The sequence below is a fragment of the Tasmannia lanceolata genome, unplaced genomic scaffold (assembly GCF_043159265.1).
Source record: "Tasmannia lanceolata isolate RefF3 unplaced genomic scaffold, GAP_Taslan_0.1 ptg000013l, whole genome shotgun sequence".
Lineage (NCBI taxonomy): Eukaryota > Viridiplantae > Streptophyta > Magnoliopsida > Canellales > Winteraceae > Tasmannia > Tasmannia lanceolata.
This window is the reverse complement of record NW_027518690.1, coordinates 4,596,335-4,616,550: the sequence shown is the minus strand read 5'-3', so window position 1 is coordinate 4,616,550 and position 20,216 is coordinate 4,596,335. Positions and strand designations below refer to the sequence as shown.

The window sequence follows — 20,216 nt, the reverse complement described above, 5'->3', positions numbered from 1 at the left end:
TGACCGTTTGGAGTTGGAGTGGTTCGATATTCTCCACACGTAGTTGATTATGCTGTTTTCGTTTTTTTTTTTTTTTCCGTGTAATTTTGGGTGCAGTCCATCTCGGTCCCCTTCCCTTTCATAATATACTTCTGCCATTTCAAAAAAAAAAAGACTAAAATTTGTAAACCTCAAATCAGGATTTCTTTATCATCTTGGAGAGTTGTGATCCAAAAATAATAAGAATTGTTATTTAACTCAAATGTGCATTTTCGAACAGGAGAAAAAGCCGATCACCTGAAAACTTTAAGATGTCATAGCAGCATTTTTTTTTCTGATCAGTATGATCTCAAGATTAAGTGCTAGTATTTCCACTACTGATGCAAGAGGAAGAACACGAGATTGTGGATACATTACCAATGAGAGGTGCTGCTCGTAGTCAATTCTGTTTTTGTTCATTTGATTTGGAATCTGAGTTAGAGGATCTCTTCATCTCCTTCAGTATATCTTCAGCCAATTGCTCTGCATTGTAAGCCTGTGTAAAACATCTCACTGTTTCCATATTTGGGTCCATCAAATACCTGTTATAGTATAGGTTATTATTGTCATTAGTCAATCAAAGCAATAAATCTCGCATGGACCCATCACATAGAATTTGAGGGTCTAGGGTTTACATGTTGTGTGAAGATGCAACAAGATAATCTCCCCCATCTTCTTCAACCTTCTTGAAATAGACCCGGTACTCTTGCGCTGTCTGTCTAATTGCATCAATGGATCCCGTTAATCCTACTATTCTTGTATCAAATTCTGCGATAGAGAATGATATTAATTTATGACAGACTTAGTATATTAAAGAACAGATTATTTTGATTTAATTGAAGAAAATGGTAGCAGTAGAGGCGCCTGAGAGATGACCTTTGAGGTATGCTCGGAGTTGAGAAGGGGAATCCCTTTGAGGATCAATGGTAATGAAAACTGGTTTAATCTTTATATTGTGTTCTGACTCTTGATACAAAAAATACTAAAATGTCAGCAGCAAACCAGCTTCATTAGAAGGTCCAGAAATTAAAAAATAAAGGATGGGTCTAATACTGGCCACGAAAAAATAATAGATATCATTATTCTAGTTAGCAGTCATCAATAATCAGTTTGAATATAAAATAATGAAAGTTAATCTTCTTCTTTTTTTATTGGTAGCAGATTTCATTCAAGAGAAAAGGGGCGACTGAGAAGGTCCACCCAAAGAATACAAAGAAAAGCATGATAACAAACAAAAGACTTATAGGAATTGAATAAGAAACGCATTTGTCTCCCTCATCTCAAAGTCAATGGCACGTCAACAATAGATCAATGCTGTCAACTTTTCTGTAATTTTAGCCATAAAATAATTCAATTATTATGGTGCTATGATGAATAAACCATTAAAAGAGATCAAATTTTAGTATTAGGGGATATTTTGATCTTTTTACAAAAATTATATATAAAAAATTATAAATTATAAAATAGATAAATATATGTACGTATATATCAGTGCTTCCAAAGGCATGCACCTTAAGGTGTGCATTTAGGAGACGCACCAAAAATGCCTTAAGGTGCAAAGGAAAAGGTAAAACTCCATAAAGCCATAGAGTTTTGGGGGGAGGTGTACAAAGGCATGAGCCTCCAATGAAAGGTGAATGCATCATAGGAAAATCACACTAGGGTGATAATTTTTTGGTTTTTTATATTTTTTTAACTTGAACATTTAATAATGTTTATGTTAAGTTGAATGGGTACTTATATGACCTATTTCATATTCTAAAATCATCCATTTGGTTTTATTGGAGTATTTTAATCTCTTGAGGTCTAGATTTATTGTTAACAAGAAGGATTTATTTCTTTTGCGCATTGAGATGTGCGAAAGAAATGGGTAGAGAGTGAAAGACAGGGTGTATTTTATATTTATTTTGTAATCAACAGAGAGCGGGAGGTATTAGCCGCCTCAAGAATCATTTGAAAGGGATGCACCACAGAATAAAACCATACATAAAGTGACCACTAAAAGTTCAACAAGAATGTGCAAATCCTTTAAAGAATTTTACATGTGAAACAATAGAAGAAATGAACTTATAGTGGGAAAGGGGTTTTTGGAGTGACAGAAGAAAAAATGAGGGGACTGATAGTGGGACTCCCTTTGGTGGTGATAATCAACCACCTAGGCCGAGGGGCCTCATTGATCTCTTTGTCACCATCGAAGCAACACAAACTACCCTAAAGTTAAGGTGAAAGAAGAAAAGAATGAAGTTTTTCAAATGATTAGCCAACTTGTCTATGCAAATGCCCAACCATTTTATATATTGTGAATAGCCCATACTTTGCAGCTTAGGCCAACCCTGGCCTAATTCAATAAATAGAAGTATCCAAGGGGTATTCTGAGCAATGATCAACTTAAGAGCTCAGTGATACTTGTGAGGAATACCCCATGGATACTTCTATTTATTGAATTAGTTATCATGATTCAAAGACATAACTGTGTTACCTATGAACAATTCCAAGTAACCACATTGCAGGAGTCGCCTTCAATCTGTGATTGTATGAAATTAAAAACGACTGAGCATGGAATGCTTTGGGGACATAAAGTTGTATCTTCAAAAGGTAACTGTAAAAACTTTAGTTGTCCATCTTGAACAATGAAAATTCCTAAAAAATGCTTTAAACCACGATGGGATGTCTAACAAGGGGATCCATGATATCCGTACCCGTGAAAGGCCTATAGCCCATACATACTGTGTCCGACACAGTACAATGGTGATACTAGTATGGCCCCATGGATACTTGTTGACTTGAACTATCATTCTTCAAAGATATACTTTTACTTATTGAATTAACTAAACAATATATGTTTTCTTGTTGAACTAACTACCATGATTACCTTTCAAAAAAGAAAAAGGAAAAAAAAACTACCATGCTTAAAATATGACACTTTCTACTAGTGACTCTATAGATAAGATTTAGTCCCACAAGTCTGTGTTGTAAGCACCCATCGCCAAAAATGCAGTTCAAAAGTATCGTGTCTCAATTCTCAAATTCCAAAGATGAAAGGTTAACTAGCAAAGCGGAAGGAAAAGAATGTGGACCTAATATATCAGTGGCCTTGGCCATTTTCTGAACTTCCTCTGGGCCAACATCGGGCGAAGAAGTATATCCAAAATAAATGAGAGACCACTGTCCTCGAAGGTCATTTTCAGTTACCAACCGATATTCTGTATCAATAAGCCTAAATGGGCCTCCAAAAGCAGGTTTGTTGATGGTACGTGTTTCCTGCCCTGTATTTTGATGTGCTCCTGTAAAACAAGACATTGGTTAAGTACAAGTTGCTTTGAGAATATCTAATCTTCTATAAACAGGGGCAGCAATATTTCTTTAATCAAAAATTAAAACAAGAAAAGATTCTAGAGTAAAACAGGTTTATTCCTAAATGGAAATTTGAGTCTCACATATGTGGAAAGAATGCTAACAGTAAGAAAGACATCAAGATTTAAGTAAACAAACGTCCAGGATCAATGAATCTGTAGAAGGGATTCCATACAAGAGAAACTTGCAATTGGCATGTGTATAAAGAAGAGTTTTTTTTTTTTTTGAATGGTAAATATTACTTTTGACAGAAGAGTTATATGATGGATGCTCATATTGTACTTCTTATAAAAAGATACTAGCAGGCAGAAGTGCAACTGAGGGTAGCTTGTTCAATCATCCAAACCATTTATTTGTTGGGCCTTCCTATGAGTGAGCCAGGAGATTGGGTTGTGTTTCCCAATTTTTTCATTTTTTGAAATATGTTTTCTTTTCTTTTCTGATTATTTTTTCTACAGCAGGCTGATCGATGACTGGAAGAACAAGAAAAGAGGTATGATATTTTTTTTCTTATTTTTTTTCATTTTTGTGAAATATTTTTTCCACCAGATCTAGCTCCACGTTTCAAGTCATAAACCAAGGCAAAGCACTCAAGCTGAGATGTACCTCCTTTGAGGAGCTTTGCATGTGCTCTCATGTTGGCCTCACCTCTGACATAGTTGTAGACAGCCTCAAGTGGAGAGAGAGGGGGTTTTCCTAGGACTTAAACTTTTGTAGCTCAAGATCACAATTCAATCCCGACAACAATTCAAATATCCTACTTTGTTTTGTCTGTTTTCACATATTTTCAACGCTGGGAGCAATGGGTTAGTAGCATAGTTTTAAAACTCCCCCACGTCATCATGGACTCCTCTGAGTCGACTCCCCTTTCCCTTGGCCACGTTCCGCCTTTTGCCACCGTGTTCCACGTTTTGCCCTACAGAGAACAATAAAAACTCCTTTGACTCTTCCGAATTATGACCGCGTCAACCGAGTACTCAGCTGCATCAATTGTGTTCTTGGCCACATCCGCGCCGAGTCAACAAGGATTTTTCTTGGCCGCATTTTGACCCGCATCCGCTTTTTTAAACGCTGGTTAGTAGTGATCCAACTCTTCGCATTTGCTACTGCGAATACCATAATATTCCTCTACAGATATCTCTCTCTTTGAACAAGATTCACTATTTTCTTTTCTTTTTTCTTGAAAGAAAAAGAATTTCATGGGATTATGTAGCTTCTTGAATATTACATAACCATAATTCCTTTGTTGTATGCTAAAAAATTAATCCTCTATAAATGCTAGACTATATAGTGTAACAGCCTTGAGATTCCGGAAGGTTCTCAAATTTTGACATCTCGTTGTTGGGATGTGACAAATAAAAGTGTTAAGACATAACTTAAGTGGCAAAAGAACTAAACAAGTAACTAATATATCTTTCAACAGTTTTCAACTCATAAGACAGGCCATTCAGCATATAGAAGTAAAAAATAACAAAGTAACAGTTGCGACACAGCACCTTTAGGAATTGCTCTCCTTTCATCATTATAGTGAAGTAGTACACCCGCCCCAGCTATTACAATTACAGCTGTTGGCTGCAGAGAATAAAAAAAGAAAATTTTCACGTTAAATAGCATACCGTCATCACATATAAACAAGAAAAAAAAAAACAAGAGATTCTAGAGGCAATACTGGAGTTGAGGAAACATACAAAAATGTAACTACTCCATGAGCGAGAATGTGATGGTTCCTCAACTAACACAGGCTGAGTGGTTAGCCTTTTATTCTTGTAATTTGATGATCCAGTATAACCACGGAACTGAAAGCTCCAAAAGGGGCCTAACCTACATTAAAAGTACCCAGTTTACTATGAGCAGACAGACAGAAACTAACATAAAGGCTTCCAATACATAATGAATGTTACATATACTGTGGTAAACAGACATTTGGAATAAATAAACTCAACCGTCTGTAGTCGCATGCACAAATTTTGAGAGAGTACAAAAAATAATGACTGCAATTTGTGCTAGACAACTAAGTGTAATGACCCTTCATTTTGGCCTCTTGTATCTCCAGTTTTACCCCTTTCTCAATCTTAGATTGTTGAACATGCATAAATTCACGAGAAAACATGGTATAAAAAATGTGGTAAACCATAAGTAATTGTTTAATGGTACTCACCATTTAAGCTGATATGATCTCCTCTTTGGATACAGTCTCGTTTTCCTTAAAAGTTGGTTTCCTCTATGCAAGGTTCAGACCTGCTACCTAAGTTAATAGATTTAAAAGCTTTATAAATGGATAAACAGCCATTTCCTATTTTCACATAAATGGAGCAAGAATTAGGGAACTTATGCCATGTGATTGAAGCAATCAATAGCATAATGTAACACAATAAAATAAAAAAGGTATTATTTGCAAAATACAATCATAATGACTCAAGTGGCCCTCAGAAGATACTTGATTGCCTTGACGAGACACTCAGCATTTGTCAGTCTCTGAGCATCTAGTTCCACCACATTTTTCATGAAGCATATGAAGCATCTTGACTCCTTGAGGAGATCGTATGTCAGGACCATCTATAAGCATTTAGATGTCCCTCTATCAATTTTTTTTATAAATTTTCTTGTTTTTCTTTTTTTGAATGGTGAAAAGATCTTTATTAAAAGCAAGAAGGGGGAGCCATGACCGAGTTGGTCGATACAAGAAGAAAGAAAAACTGAGAAGAACAGAAAAGAAAAAAAAAACACACAAAGACCCTCATGGGGGGAGGAAATAAAAAATCTCTAGTGCCTCTCTACCTTCACCCACCCGGGCTAATCTATTCGCATCGTTGTTGGCCGATCTCAGCGCATGACTTTCTTGTTGTTATTTCGAAAAATAGTTATGTACAGGAAAAGAGAAAGGTACCGTGCTTATTAACTGCTGCATTCTTGATGTAGAGATTGCATGCGCAGATGATCACTAGATTCTACCTGACTACAACAGTGACTATCTTGAGTCTGCAATTGTAAGTTTTATTTTTTCTTTAGTTTACCTCTTTATTTGGTAGTTGCAACTGATTTATACTCTACGTTTCATAAAATTTACAGACAGAGATACACCAGAACTTGGAAATGCTCTCCACTCCAATATCCTTTTACATAATAGCATCAGAGTTTACACTTTTAATTTATAGAGAAGTAGAGAGAGACATTTAAGCACAATTACATAAAGCCAAGAACTTGGGTAGGATAAATTGGGACCAACGTATACAATTCAATGACAGAAATCAAAGTACATAGGCAATAGGTTTCAACATAAACATTTGAAGATTCTGCAAAGGACGAGAACTTATGCCACGTAGTTGCCATTCAAAAAAAAAATACTTAAGCCACGTTGCGACCCAATATAGGTTTGTTATTCTCGATGTAGAGATTTGAAGCCACAATGCATATTTTGTATTTCAAATGGTAGGCGGGTATAAGAAGGTATCCTATGTTGGTTTAAAGTCATAAACATCCATGGAAGGAGTCCTAGGTCAAGGTAATACATATTGTCTCCATTCATCTTTATTCTAGGAGAGGGTTAATATTGTCTCGATTCACCTTTACTCAAGGAGAGGTGTAATTATGAATTTTTTGAAAACAGTAATAGTCTGATATAAATGATTCGAAAATAAAGAAAGTGCAATATGAAAATGAAAATGTTATGTTGATCCTTGCAGACGAGCTGTTGGTACTTGGTGCATGTTTGTTTCACGAGATGTTCAAAGAGAGAAATCTTATTATGCAATTTTGTCAATCCTCGAGACAAAGTATTACAATTCATTCAATGAATGACTATGGGGGTTTATGCCAAAAATATGCTCAAAAGAATTAAAAAGTTTACAACAAAACCTACTTATAAGAGATCTACTCAAAATAAAGAAAACTACAATTACCTTACATGCATCCAGTGTTGCATGGATTCGGATTCGAGTGTCGGGATCCGACACGGATTCAAGGTGTCGGATTCGGCAAACCCCCAAACGTAGGATTCAAATTCGGTCCATTTCAAAAAAAAAAAAAAAATCAAAAAATAAAAATAAAAAAAAAAAAATAAAAAAAAAAATATATATATATATATATATATGAGGAATGTGTTGGTGCGCTTGAGTGCACCAATCACATGGGTCCCACAATTTCTGTGAGGATCCAAACCATTCATTTGCAAGGCCCTATCATAGATAGGGTGTGTACCAAAAATCAGCTCCATTGAATCATCCTAACCCCTCCAAAAGTGGAGGGCAAAAATGGGCAGATTTGTGGTCTGTCCATTTTGACCTCCACAAATGGATGGGTTAGGATGATCCTATGGAGCTGATTTATTGTACACACCCTATCTATGTAAGGGCCTTTCAAATGAATGCTTTGGATCATCCTAACAATGTGGGCCACATGGGTTTGAGAGCTCAAGCTCACAATCCTTTTCCTCTATATATATATATATATATATATATATATATATATATATATATATATATATATATATTCATGAAACTTTTGAGGGTAGAGGGTTGAGGCGAAACTCCGCCTGTGTTTTCCACAGCTTGCTTAAAGGAGGACCTTGGAGTCTTGACGAGGAGACTAATATTATGTGGAATGGGATGTCTAGTTATATCAGGAAAGTGGCTAGGGAGGTACTTGGAGAATCTAGAGGAAGTGGGCCGCCGTCTAAAGACACATGGTGGTAGAATAAGGAGGTCCAAAAGGCGATTAGGTCTAAAAGAGAGTGTTATAAATGTTTGCATAAGTGTAAAAATGAGGAGAACATAGAGAAGTATAGATTGGCTAGAAAAGAAGCTAAGAAGACAGTAAGGGAAGCTAGAGGCAAGGCATATGAGGATTTGTACCACAGGTTAGGTACGAAAGAGGGTGAAAAAGATGTCAACAAGCTTGCTAAGATGAGAGAAAGGAAGAGCAGAGACTTGAATCATATAAAATGCATCAAATATGAGAATCAAAGATTATTAGTAAAAGAAAACGAGGTTAAAGAGAGGTGGAGAAGTTACTTCGATAAGTTGTTTAATGGAGAACCTGTAGCAAATTTGGGAGAACTTGATAACGCTTTTGATGATACAAACCAGAGGTTTGTTCGTAGAATCCGAACATCAGAGGTAAGAGAGCTATGAAAAATATGAAATTAGGTAAGGCTAGGGGGCCTAACGATATTCCTATTGCGACTTGGAGATGCTTGGGTGATATGGGTTTAGTTTGGTTAACTAGATTATTTAACAATATTTTGAAGACTAAGAAGCTGCCTGATGAGTGGAGGAAGAGTACACTAGTACCTATTTATAAGAATAAAGGGGATATTCAGAGTTGCACCAATTACCGGGGAATTAAGCTAATGAGTCACACCATGAAGCTTTGGGAGAGGGTAATTGAGCATAGACTAAGAAAAGAACTATGGTGTCAGAGAATCAATTTGGTTTCATGCCCGGACGATCTACTATGGAAGCTATCTTCTTGATTAGGCGGTTAATGGAGAGATTTAGAGAAAATAAAAAGGACCTTCATATGGTTTTCATTGATTTGGAAAAAGCGTATGATAGGGTTCCCAGGAGTGTTATGTGGTGGGTCTTTGAAAGGAAAAAAGTGCCTACTAAATATGTTGATGTGATTAAGGATATGTACGATGGAGCAATAACTAGTGTTAGAACCACGGATGGCACGTTTAGTGAGTTTCCAATTACAATAGGACTGCACCAAGGATCAGCTCTAAGCCCTTATGTTTTTACACTAGTTATGGATAAGCTTACAGAGGGTATCCAGGATGAGGTGTCGTGGTGTATGTTATTTGCAGATGATATAGTATTAATCGACGAAACCAAAGCAGGAGTAAATGCTAAATTAAAGTTATGGAGAACTACTTTAGAATCTAAAGGTTTTAGACTGAGTAGGACTTAGAATATATGGAATGCAACTTTAGTAATGTAAGGAGGCGGGACGATGATGTAGTAAATATGAGTGGACAGGAGGTACCTAAGAGGGATATATTTAGATATCTTGGTTCAATTCTACATAAGGAAGGAGAGATTGAAGAGGATGTTAACCATAGAATAAGAGCAGGTTGGTTGAAGTGGAAGCTTGCCTCAGGAGTTCTGTGCGACCGTAAAATCCCTACCAAGTTGAAGAGAAAGTTTTATAAGACAGCTGTGAGGCCAACCATGTTATACGGCTCAGAATGTTGGGCTACCAAAAAGCAGCATGTGCATAAGATGAGTGTAGCGGAGAGGCGAATGCTTAGATGGGATGTGAGGCCACACAAGTTTAGATAGAATTAAAAATGTAGACATTCGTAAAAAGGTGGGGGTGGCTCCAATCGAGGAGAAGATGAGAGAGCACCGCTCAAGATGGTTTGGACCTATCCAACGTAGGCCTTTGGATGCTTCGGTGAGAAGAGGTGACTCGTGCCAAATTGAGGGAGTAAAAAGAGGTAGGGGTAGACCGAAAATAACATGGGTAGAAACAGTGAGAAAGACTTGATAACTAGGAACATAACAGAGAACATAACCTTGGATAGGATAGAATGGAAGAAAATGATCCACGTAGAAGAACCCAACTAGAACCAGGATTAGAGTCGGGTAGATCCCTTTTACCTTCTTCATGAATTTTTTTTCTAAAGGATTCATTTAGCCGACCCCAACTAGCATGGGACAAAGGCTTTGTTGAGTTGAGTTGAGTGTTGAGGCGAGTTTTGTATTAAGAGAGTTGAAGGAGGAAGGGGGTCGATGGTCGAGGGTCGAGGCGCTAGGGTTTTTATTAAAGGTGTACGGGTTGTGCCTTCATATAAAAAAAATTAAGAAAATACATTTAAAGTCAAAATATACAGGATTCACATTTCAAAAGCGACAATGATGAATCGGATTCACCCGAAGAAAACAGGATTCGTGCGAGACACGGCTACGACAAGAACCCGGGTATATCCCCACGTGAATCCATATCCGATTGGGATGCGGAGACGTGTCGACACGGATTCGGCATAGGGGGCAAAGAATCCATGCAACATAGCATGCATCTAATACCCCTGCCATGCTCCATCATAAGGGTCATGGAGGGCAACAATTGTTGAAAAGAAAACACTGGTGAAACTCATTGACATCGTAAAGGATCTTCGATTTGTAGGAAGATACACGAGAAATTGAAATTATACCACCAGTAAAATTCTAGGGAAAATGGGTAATCAAACGCAATATGTTTCAAGCCTTCCTGAAGATCATATTCTAGACCTTGGAGTAACTGTTGTAATCATGGACTCAATTGAGTTCACTTCTCCATTCCCGGTTCCAGTCCTAATTGCACTTAGCAGAGCTAGAATGGGAGCTTAGAAGCGAGTAGTGCTAAATAAAATTCAAGTTGACATGGTTTGGAAGCAAGAGCAATTCCATATTGAAGTGCACCTTGTGATGCAGCCCAGATCATAGAGCACAAATTTGAGAAGAATCGGGCCCATCTCAAAGTCGTGCGAAGGTCAAAGAGGCTCAAGGCCAAGGCACCCAAGCGGGTCCACAGGCTTGCGCGTCATTTCCATCCACATAGCCATAGATTGTTCAAACCTTGTATAACACCCAACACACCCACCCACAAGTAATCAGGCTACACCACCTTGGGTACGAGTTTCCTGCAGCCATGTCCAGTTAATAGTGTTGGTCCCAATTTGAATGGATCAATTATGCCATGCTGTGATCAAAAGAGCAAGGCAAAGGAGCTTGGGAGATGCATGGCCAAAGGGCTCGTGTAGAGCTCCACCCAAAACACAAATGTAACACTAGAATATAAAGACTTTTATATATATCAAAAACAACTTACAAGAGATTTCTACACTTATTCTCCCTTGAGCCTTTACCCTTGAAGGCTCTCCCTAAGTGTACAGTTTCCACAGCTCATGTTGTTAAAATCGCACGATTTACTATTCGAATCTATGATTCAAATCGAATTAAGGGTTTGAATGATACAAATCGGAAGGAAAAATCGTGTTTCTTAAAAATCGTAATATTCAAATACGATTCAACTTTGCATTTTTTACGATTTTTATGATTTTTTACTATTCTTTTTTGTTCGCTTATTTTTCATTTTTTTTGTGGTGGGCCTCTTACAATTAGAAATAAATCCTATATGTTTCTTCAAATCTATCACATGCTCTCTTTTTCCCATTAGGTTGCAATAATTAGGACCCACGAAGACGATAGATAAGAAATGAACGACGACATGTGCTTCACTTTCTTTAGCTTCTTTTTTTGTAATTGTCGTATTCTCGAAAAACTTGTTAAAAATTCAATGATTTCCATCTTCAACCGACGCTTTGACTAATGGTTCATGGTCCGGTCCTTTCCAAACATCGTAAATGGGAGGCTTTAGCTTCAATTTTTCTGAAGCTTCCATTAGAAATGCTTTGAACGAAGCTTTAACAAGAATGATTTCCATGGTGCAACTGCATAAACAAAAATCATGATCGTTGCCTTCTTGCAACACCATCGAGATAAAAAAAAAATTTGTTCTTTTTCCCAACACTCATCGGGATAATAAGAGAAATTTGTTCTCTTTCTCGGCACACAAAAAATCTTGAGAATAAGAGAAGAATATCGTTTTCTTTCTCACACCAAAAAATTTTGCACCACTCATCAAATGGAAACCCACAAGTCGATGTAAAGAAGAGTATCGTTCTCTATTCTAAAAAAACTTCTTAAACACTCTTCGCTAAAACTTTTAAAATTTGGACCATAATCATAATAAAAAAATTTAATAGATCATCCTTCCAAACCAAACACATGAAGGAAATTTCTTTACTTGAAATTTGGATCTTGGAAAAGCATTTCACTTTGACATATCTCCACTCTTTTGATAATAACTTTTTATAGAAAGCTTCGATTGACGATCCGCTTTTTTTGTTGGAAACGAAACAGAAAAATCTTTCCATTGGTATATGATAAGCCACGTTTTGACTAAAAGAGTTTTTCGAAAAGATAGAATAAAACATGTTAACTTACCAACTTCTCCAAAAGGTTAATCTGTTGGAGAAAGGCGGTTATTTATCTTTTATACTTTAACACTCCCCCACACGTGTAGCCCACTTGGCAAACACGTGGCACATGTGGTCCCACTTTGGGCCGACCATCGCATGTGGATTTTTGCTATCCGGGAGGTTTGAACTCGAGACCTTTGGCTCTGATACCATGTTAACTTGACAACTTCTTCAAAAGCTTAAGTTGTTGGAGAAAGGCGGTTATTTATCTTTTATACTTTAACAAAACATACAAAAAAACTTGGACTGGTTTTTCAACACAGCACATCCTAAGCTCTATACCACTTGTTAGCCCCAATTTGAATGGATCGATTATGCCGTGTTGTGATCAAAACAATAAGGCAGGGGAGCTTGGGAGATACACAGCCAAAGGGCTCATGTAGAGCTCCACCAAAAACACAAATGTAACACCAAAATACAAAGACACACACACACACACACATATCATAAACAACTTACAAGAGATTTCTACACTTCTTCTCCCTTGAAGCTTCTCTCTAAGCTTACAGTTTCTACGGCAATGACTCCATTCTTATAGGCAGTCAAGACATACCTAAAATCGCAAATAGATTAACACTTAGTTGTAGTTCCCATGAGTCCTTTAGGTATCCTAAGTAACATCATAGGAAGCCACCATTTGATTCTTTGATAATCTAGCTAGAGATTAAGAACTCTAGAAAACACAAAAGACTCTTACATTTTCAACAAATAATAACTATGCTAGAAGACCGCAGTGACTTTTCACAAAACCATGCACGTTGATTTTGATTTACAATTTCCAACAAATGGCTCTCTGCAGGGTTTGAATCAAGGAGACACACAACAGCATCCTCCTCATTACTCTTACAGTAGCATGATAGGTCTTATTGTAGGTTTCCTCATTTGCATTGATAGTGCTGCTGAGAGTTATGAACTTATGTCGCATTATGTTCATATGGTAAAGCTAACTTTTAAAAGTAATTCAGTTAGCAAGATTAATATTGTTGAAATCGTGCAAGAATATTACCGTTGGAGATCCTTGCCATTCTTGCCATATTTCCATTACAGCCTGGTTGCTATTTGTGGATGATTGGCTGATTCTATGGGATTAAATTGGGAATGAATATTGGCAAGATTGTGTATTCCTTCTGTTTATATATTGTTGATGGGTGTATGTATCTTCTCTATGAATGAAATACAGAAACGATCTCTCTTACCGTGGAGTAGGCAATTGCCGAACCACGTAAAACTCTTGTCCCATTTGATCTTTTGTGAGTTTTCATGGTATCAAAGCGAGATCCATTGTCCCCTGTTTTGTCCGCTTCCATTCCACTCGCCGCCCTCTCTATTTGTTGGTCTAAGAACATAGTTTTTCATTAGACACAACCCTAATCTGCTGTATCGTGGCCTTTTTCATTCTCTTCTACTCGGTTTTGCAGTCACAATCTTGTTTTGCCGTTGCCGGAACCTAATTTATTCGCTGCCTTTTTCCTTGGTTGCCTTGTTCCCAAACGAAACTCTGTTCATATCCCTTCTCCTCAAGCACAAAATATTATATAATTCTTTGTTGGTTGTTTTTTTTCTACTTGACAGCATAAAAGTGTGGTGTCATCTCTTTGCAGCCTCCCCTCTTATTGCTACCTACCTTGCTGTACACTTCTGATCAACAGACACTTTTATGCAGCCTTATTATTTTTTTGACCCACTGACACCTCTTTGTCTCTTTTAGAGTTGCTACCCTCAACTTTGATAGTGGCACTCCTATATACCTTGCAAGGAGTCTTCTACCCTTCCCATCCATTCTCTTTTTTACCTAATCTGCGTGTCTCATTTTTATTTCAATCAACAGACACCTCATTGTCTTTCGTAAATTAGCTATTCACCCTGTACGACTGACACGGGGGTGGTTTTTTAAGGCTTGGGTTGCAACAGAGCTGGTGTAATTGCGGGCTTCGTGATCAACGGTGTGCTTTGCTAAAGGGCTTCTTTGGGCTCTCGTGGGTTTCTTTATCTGCCTCATAAATATTGGTACCCTCGTTCCTTAATCTTTTTAATTTGTAAGTCATGGATGATAGTGCTAAATCTAAGGATAAAACCATTCTTCATGAGTCTGAACATAACACCGGGATAAGACTTTACCTTTGTTCCTCTCAATGGGCTAAACTATGTATCATGGTCTAGAACTGCATCTTTAGCCCTTGGAGGGAGATCAAAGGCCGATTATATAAATGGGAAAAAGAAAATTCCTAAAATCACTGATCCGAATTTTGAGGAATGGCAAACCATTGACCAATTAGTTATGTCTTGGATTTTAAATTCAATGGAACTTGCTGTGGATGAAATATTCACTCACGCTACAAATGCTAAAGAACTTTGGGACTCTATTAGAGAGATTTATGGGCACCAAGATAACTTTGCTAGAATATTTCAGCTAAAGCAAGAAATCTCTGAAGTCAATCAGGAAAAGAAGACTGTAACTGAACTCCTTGCCACATTGAAACCAATGTGGGATGAATTAGCTGTTTATTGTCCTCTTACTACTGATATTGTTGAGTTAAAAAGGAGGAATGAGCAAGAGAAAAAATTTCAACTCTTGCGTGCGTTAAAACCTGAATATGACCAGGTTCGGAGTCAACTCATTCTTTCTTCAGAACTACCAAGTTTGTCAAATGTGTGCGCCGCCTTAATAAGAGAAGAAACTCGGAAAAAGGTTATGAGTGTTGGCACTAAGTCTGAATCTGAAACAAGTGAAAAATCTGCAGTTATTTCGACTAAGGCAAACTCCGAGCATAGCAAAAAGGTTAGAAATAATGTGACTGAAAAAGGAGTATATAATGGAACTAGCACCCATGGAAGAGATCAAGGCAACAGGACTCCTCTTCGTTGTACTTATTGTGGAAAAACCAAGCACACTATTGATAGATGTTGGGCAAAGTATCCTCATTTAAGACCCAATCAAAACAAAATAGGTGAACCTTCATTTGCTCAGACTGCTGATACTCAAATCACTATTGAAAAATTGGCTCAACTCCTTCAACAATATGGAAAAAACGGTTCTTCTTCCACACAGGTCGCAGCTCATGAAACAGGTAATCCCTATGCTCTCCAATCAACTATCTATCCTGATAATGATAATTGGATTATAGATTCGGGAGCTATAGACCATATGACTGGCAACAAAGACTCCTTAGCTTATTATCAAGATGTGTCTAACAAAACCCTTGTTTCCATTGCAAATGGTTCTCTTGTTCCAGTCAAAGGAATAGGAAGAATTAATTTCTTTTCAGAAAATGCAAATTCCGATGTCCTTTTTATGCCCTCATTTCCGTCGAATCTTTTATCGGTTAGTAAACTTACTCGTTACCTGAACTGTAATGCCATTTTTTCTCCATCTACTGTCTCTTTTCAAGACCGGGTCACGGGGAAGACGATTGGTGAAGGAAGAATGTCTCAAGGACTTTACTATTTGGATCAGAAGAATAAAGCATTGATTGCTGATAATGGTGACCTAAGTAAGACTTGGCATTCTCGACTTGGCCATCCTTCTAATAAGATCTTACAGTGTTTGAAACCTGAATTACCTTTGGTTTCTTATAATTGTGATGTGTGTCATTTTTCTAAACAAGCAAGACTGCCTTTTCAATCCTCCGAAAATAATGCTAAAAAACCTTTTGAATTAATTCATTCTGATGTTTGGGGACCAGCCCCTGTTGAGTCCTACAATGGACTACGAAACTTTGTGCTTTTCATTGATGATTTCTCTAGGATAACCTATATATTCCTACTTAAATTTAAAAGTGAGGTTTTTAAAAAATTTAAGGAATTTTCAAATCAAGTTCAAACTCAATATAATGCTAAGATCAAAATTCTACGTTCGGATAATGGGACTGAGTATACAAATAACATTTTTCAAGCATATCTTAAAGACCAAGGCATTTTGCATCAGACCTCATGCATTTACACTCCTCAACAAAATGGTGTGTCTGAAAGGAAAAATAAACACTTATTAGAAGTTGGACGATCTATTATGTTTGACAAGAGTGTCCCTAAAATTTTTTAGTCAGATGCTATCCTAACTACTTGTTATTTGATTAATAGACTCCCTAGTAGGATTCTTGGAAATAAGTCTCCTCTTGAAATTTTAAAAGGTAGAACTATTGATTTATCTCATTTACGTGTTTTTGGATCTGTTTGTTTTGTATACAATAATTCTAAAAAACAGGATAAATTAGATCCTCGTACTATTAAATCTGTCTTCTTAGGGTACTCTTCTACAAAAAAGGGATGTAAGTGTTATGATCCCCAAAATAAAAAATTCTACATCTCTAGAGATGTAAAATTTAATGAAAATGAGTCCTTCTTCCAAGAACCCGATTCAAATAATCCTGGAAAAAGGACTCATGGGGAGTATTTTGGAATGCTTCCTACAACAAATGGTGAAAATGGAAAAGTTATTGTTCATATTCAAGAAGATCAAGAAAGACCTGTGAATAACGATGAAGAAAGTGAAGATCAAGAAAGACAATGCGACCATGAACAAGAAGAAGTACCTGTGACCCAATCCCCTGAAGACATTCACCCTAATGATTCTCCACCCTTACGCAGGTCTGAACGTACCTCTCATCCTACTTCTCACTTAAACGATTTTTTTACATATCATGTGAGTTCATATCCCATCCAAAATCATTTGTCTTATTACAATGTGTCTGCTTCACACTCTGTCTTCCTCTCAAAAATTTCTGAAAGAGTTGAACCCAACTCCTCTCATGATGCTAATTCTCAACCTGTGTGGAAGAGGGCCATGAAAGAAGAACTTTCTGCATTAGACAAAAATCATACATGGGATATAGTTCAAATGCCACTTGGAAAAAAATCTGTTGGATGTAAGTGGGTGTATAAAATCAAGTATAATAGTGATGGCTCAATTGAGCGATACAAAGCGAGGCTAATGGCAAAAGGGTTTACCCAAACCTATGGGATTGATTATAAGGAGACTTTTGCTCCAGTTGCTAAAATGGGAACCGTTAGAATCCTTATATCCATTGCGGTTAACCATAGATGGAGTCTTTATCAAATGGATGTAAAGAATGCATTCTTGCATGGGGATCTAGAAGAAGATGTCTATATGAATCTTCCTCTAGGACATCCCATGGAAGGAACGCCTGGAATTGTGTGCAATTAAAAAATGCATTATATGGGTTAAAACAATCACCTAGGGCTTGGTATGCTAAATTGAGTGATGCCCTATTTAAGGTAGGATTTAAAAGAGCCGCAGCCGATTCTTCTATGTTTACAAAAAGGAGTTTGAATGGAATAATTATTGTATTAATCTATCTCGATGATATTGTCATTACAGGAAATGACGAAAATGAGATTTCAAACTTAAAAGCCTACTTTCACAAAAGATTTGACATTAAGGATTTAGGAAAATTAAAATATTTCCTAGGGATTGAAGTTGCATATTCAAAAAAATGGATTTTATTGTCTCAACGAAAGTATGCTTTGGACTTATTAAAAGAAACTGGAAAATTAGGTGCAAAACCATGTGATACTCCACTTGAAACAAACAAAAAGATGAATTCCTCTGATGGGAAACTGCTTGAAGATATTGGGAGATATCAGAGACCGGTAGGGAGACTAATATATCTCACTATTACCTATCCTGATATAAGTTATGCCGTTGGTATTGTCAGTCAGCATATGCATGCTCCTAGAACAAATCATCTTGAAGCTGTTGAAAGAATACTAAAGTATGTGAAAGGTTCTCCTGGTAGAGGAATTTGGATGAAAAATAATTCACACGTAGACACTATGGGATATACAGATGCAGATTGGGTAGGAAGTCAAGATAGAAGATCTACAACCGGCCATTGTATGGTGGTAGGTGGTATACCTTGTCACTTGGAAAAGTAAAAAGCAGTCAGTAGTTGTCAGATACAGTGCTGAAGCTGAATATAGAGCTATGGCGGTTGGAACGAGTGAAATTGTCTTGATAAAGTTTCTCCTCCAAGACATGGGTTTTCACACCAAAGAACCAATTAAAATGTTTTGTGATATTCGAGCTGCTATCCATATTGCTGCTAATCCCGTTTTTCATGACAGAACCAAACATATAGAGGTCGATTGCCATTTTGTTCGCGAGAAGGTTCAAGATGGAACTATTTGCACTCCTTATACTCGAAGTGAAGATCAGCTTGAGACATATTTACAAAAGCAGTTTCAAAGTCAAAACTTCATCAAATTCTTTTCAAGTTGAGCTCCATTGACATTTTCGCACCAACTTGAGGGGGAGTGTTGAAATCGTGCAAGAATATTACCATTGGAGATCCTTGCCATTCTTGCCATATTGCCATTACAGCTTGGTTGCTATTTGTGGATGATTGGCTGATTCTATGGGATTAAATTGGGAATGAATATTGGCAAGATTGTGTATTCCTTCTCTTTATATATTGTTGATGGGTGTATGTATCTTCTCTATGAATGAAATACAGAAACGATCTCTCTTACCGTGGAGTAGGCAATTGCCAACCACGTAAAACTCTTGTCCCATTTGATCTTCTTTGAGTTTTCAAATATCAACGAGTAATTCAGAATCTGTTAGGAAGTATTGAAACAAGCTAGGTTCTAAGTAAGAACACAACCCCTTACAAGAAAAGTAAACCTGACAGTAATAATAACATTCAAATGTATAAAATTTCAATGTTTAACCGAAGTAAGAACTACTATTCCTAAAAAAGCTTATTCATAATCCAAACCAAAATAAAAGCATTCAAGATGCAACATGGTAACAAACTCAATGCCTAAAACTACTTATACCAAATTGAATATGACAATTTGATCCTCTGCAAAAGGGAAATGATAAGAAATGAAAGAGATTACTTACCCTTGAAGAGGATCCAAAGAAACCCTGAATTGTTTCTGAATAAGGGACATGGGCATGGTTTTAGAGAGGAAAATCTTCATGGGTTTTTGAGGAATGAACTTTTAGAGAAACCCCTTTCCATAGAAAAACAATCCAATCTATTTTACAGTAAAAAAAAATTGTGAAACCGCAGTTGGGGAAGACAAAAAATAGGTGTTGGAGAGCGAGGGCAGGAAGAGTGACAAAATTTCTTCTTGGTTTGAAGAAGAGAGAGATTCATGCATCAATCAGGGCAAGTAATGAGGACCATATTGACACTACTACCATGTTTTAATAATTGCACGAACTCAACTTATCTTTTGTTTGTTAATCGGCTTAGGGCTTTTTGAGAACTGTAATCAACTTTGACAACTCTTTAAATAATGAAGGGATTTGCTAGGGACCAAACCAGAAGGCATTTCGCGAACAGGTTGTTGCATTAGAGAGCAGCCACATCAGATAATAAGACAAAATCTGTTGAAAAGTGAGCCTATGTGGCTGCTCTCTTATGCAACAGCCAGTCCGCAAAACGCCTTCTGGGATGGTCCTTAAAGCAATACTTCTTTAGAACTATCTCAGCCAGATTCGTCAACGATCCACTTAGGATCGGATATGTCTTAATCATGACCGTTCAAATCTCTTATGAGCCTGATCGAATCTTGAGTGTACTTTGGATCCTAATTCCCCTGTCTGGCTCACTATTCATTTTAAAATGGACCATTCATTCTCAGAGGTCCTACTTACATTGTCTACCGTTAGAATTTTAAAAAGTTAGTTGCGCACAAGGCCATTAGGTTGAGGGCACGCCTTTCTGGGCATCATGCCTTGTATAAAGAGAAAAAAGTGGATGTTTCCTTAAACTTACTTTGATGGCTCTAGTTTTGGAAACTCCTATCCTTCAGAGAGATTGACATGCGTTTCGAGGAATGAGGAGGGTGAGGT

General features: G+C 37.1%; 1 protein-coding gene across 3 annotated transcripts; it reads right to left on the bottom strand.

Moving 5' to 3' along the window:
- Positions 1-202: 202 nt before the first annotated feature.
- On the bottom strand, positions 203-19,519 carry LOC143889567 (protein SCO1 homolog 2, mitochondrial-like). 3 transcript variants are annotated; one of them, XM_077393829.1, is made up of 8 exons: positions 19,257-19,515; positions 16,924-17,157; positions 5,061-5,188; positions 4,869-4,944; positions 3,096-3,302; positions 895-984; positions 654-786; positions 203-560 (listed from the first exon to the last, which is right to left on the bottom strand). In XM_077393829.1, exons 2-8 carry the CDS (start codon positions 16,946-16,948, stop codon positions 419-421), a joined length of 801 nt encoding a protein of 266 aa, XP_077249944.1. In that variant the 5' UTR covers positions 16,949-17,157; positions 19,257-19,515; the 3' UTR covers positions 203-418. The 3 variants fall into 3 exon arrangements, with proteins under 3 accessions (XP_077249944.1, XP_077249943.1, XP_077249942.1); XM_077393828.1 differs by lacking the exon at positions 16,924-17,157 and having other exon boundaries at positions 895-978; positions 5,061-5,193; positions 19,257-19,519; XM_077393827.1 differs by lacking the exon at positions 16,924-17,157 and having other exon boundaries at positions 5,061-5,193.
- Between the last annotated feature and the right edge of the window lie 697 nt (positions 19,520-20,216).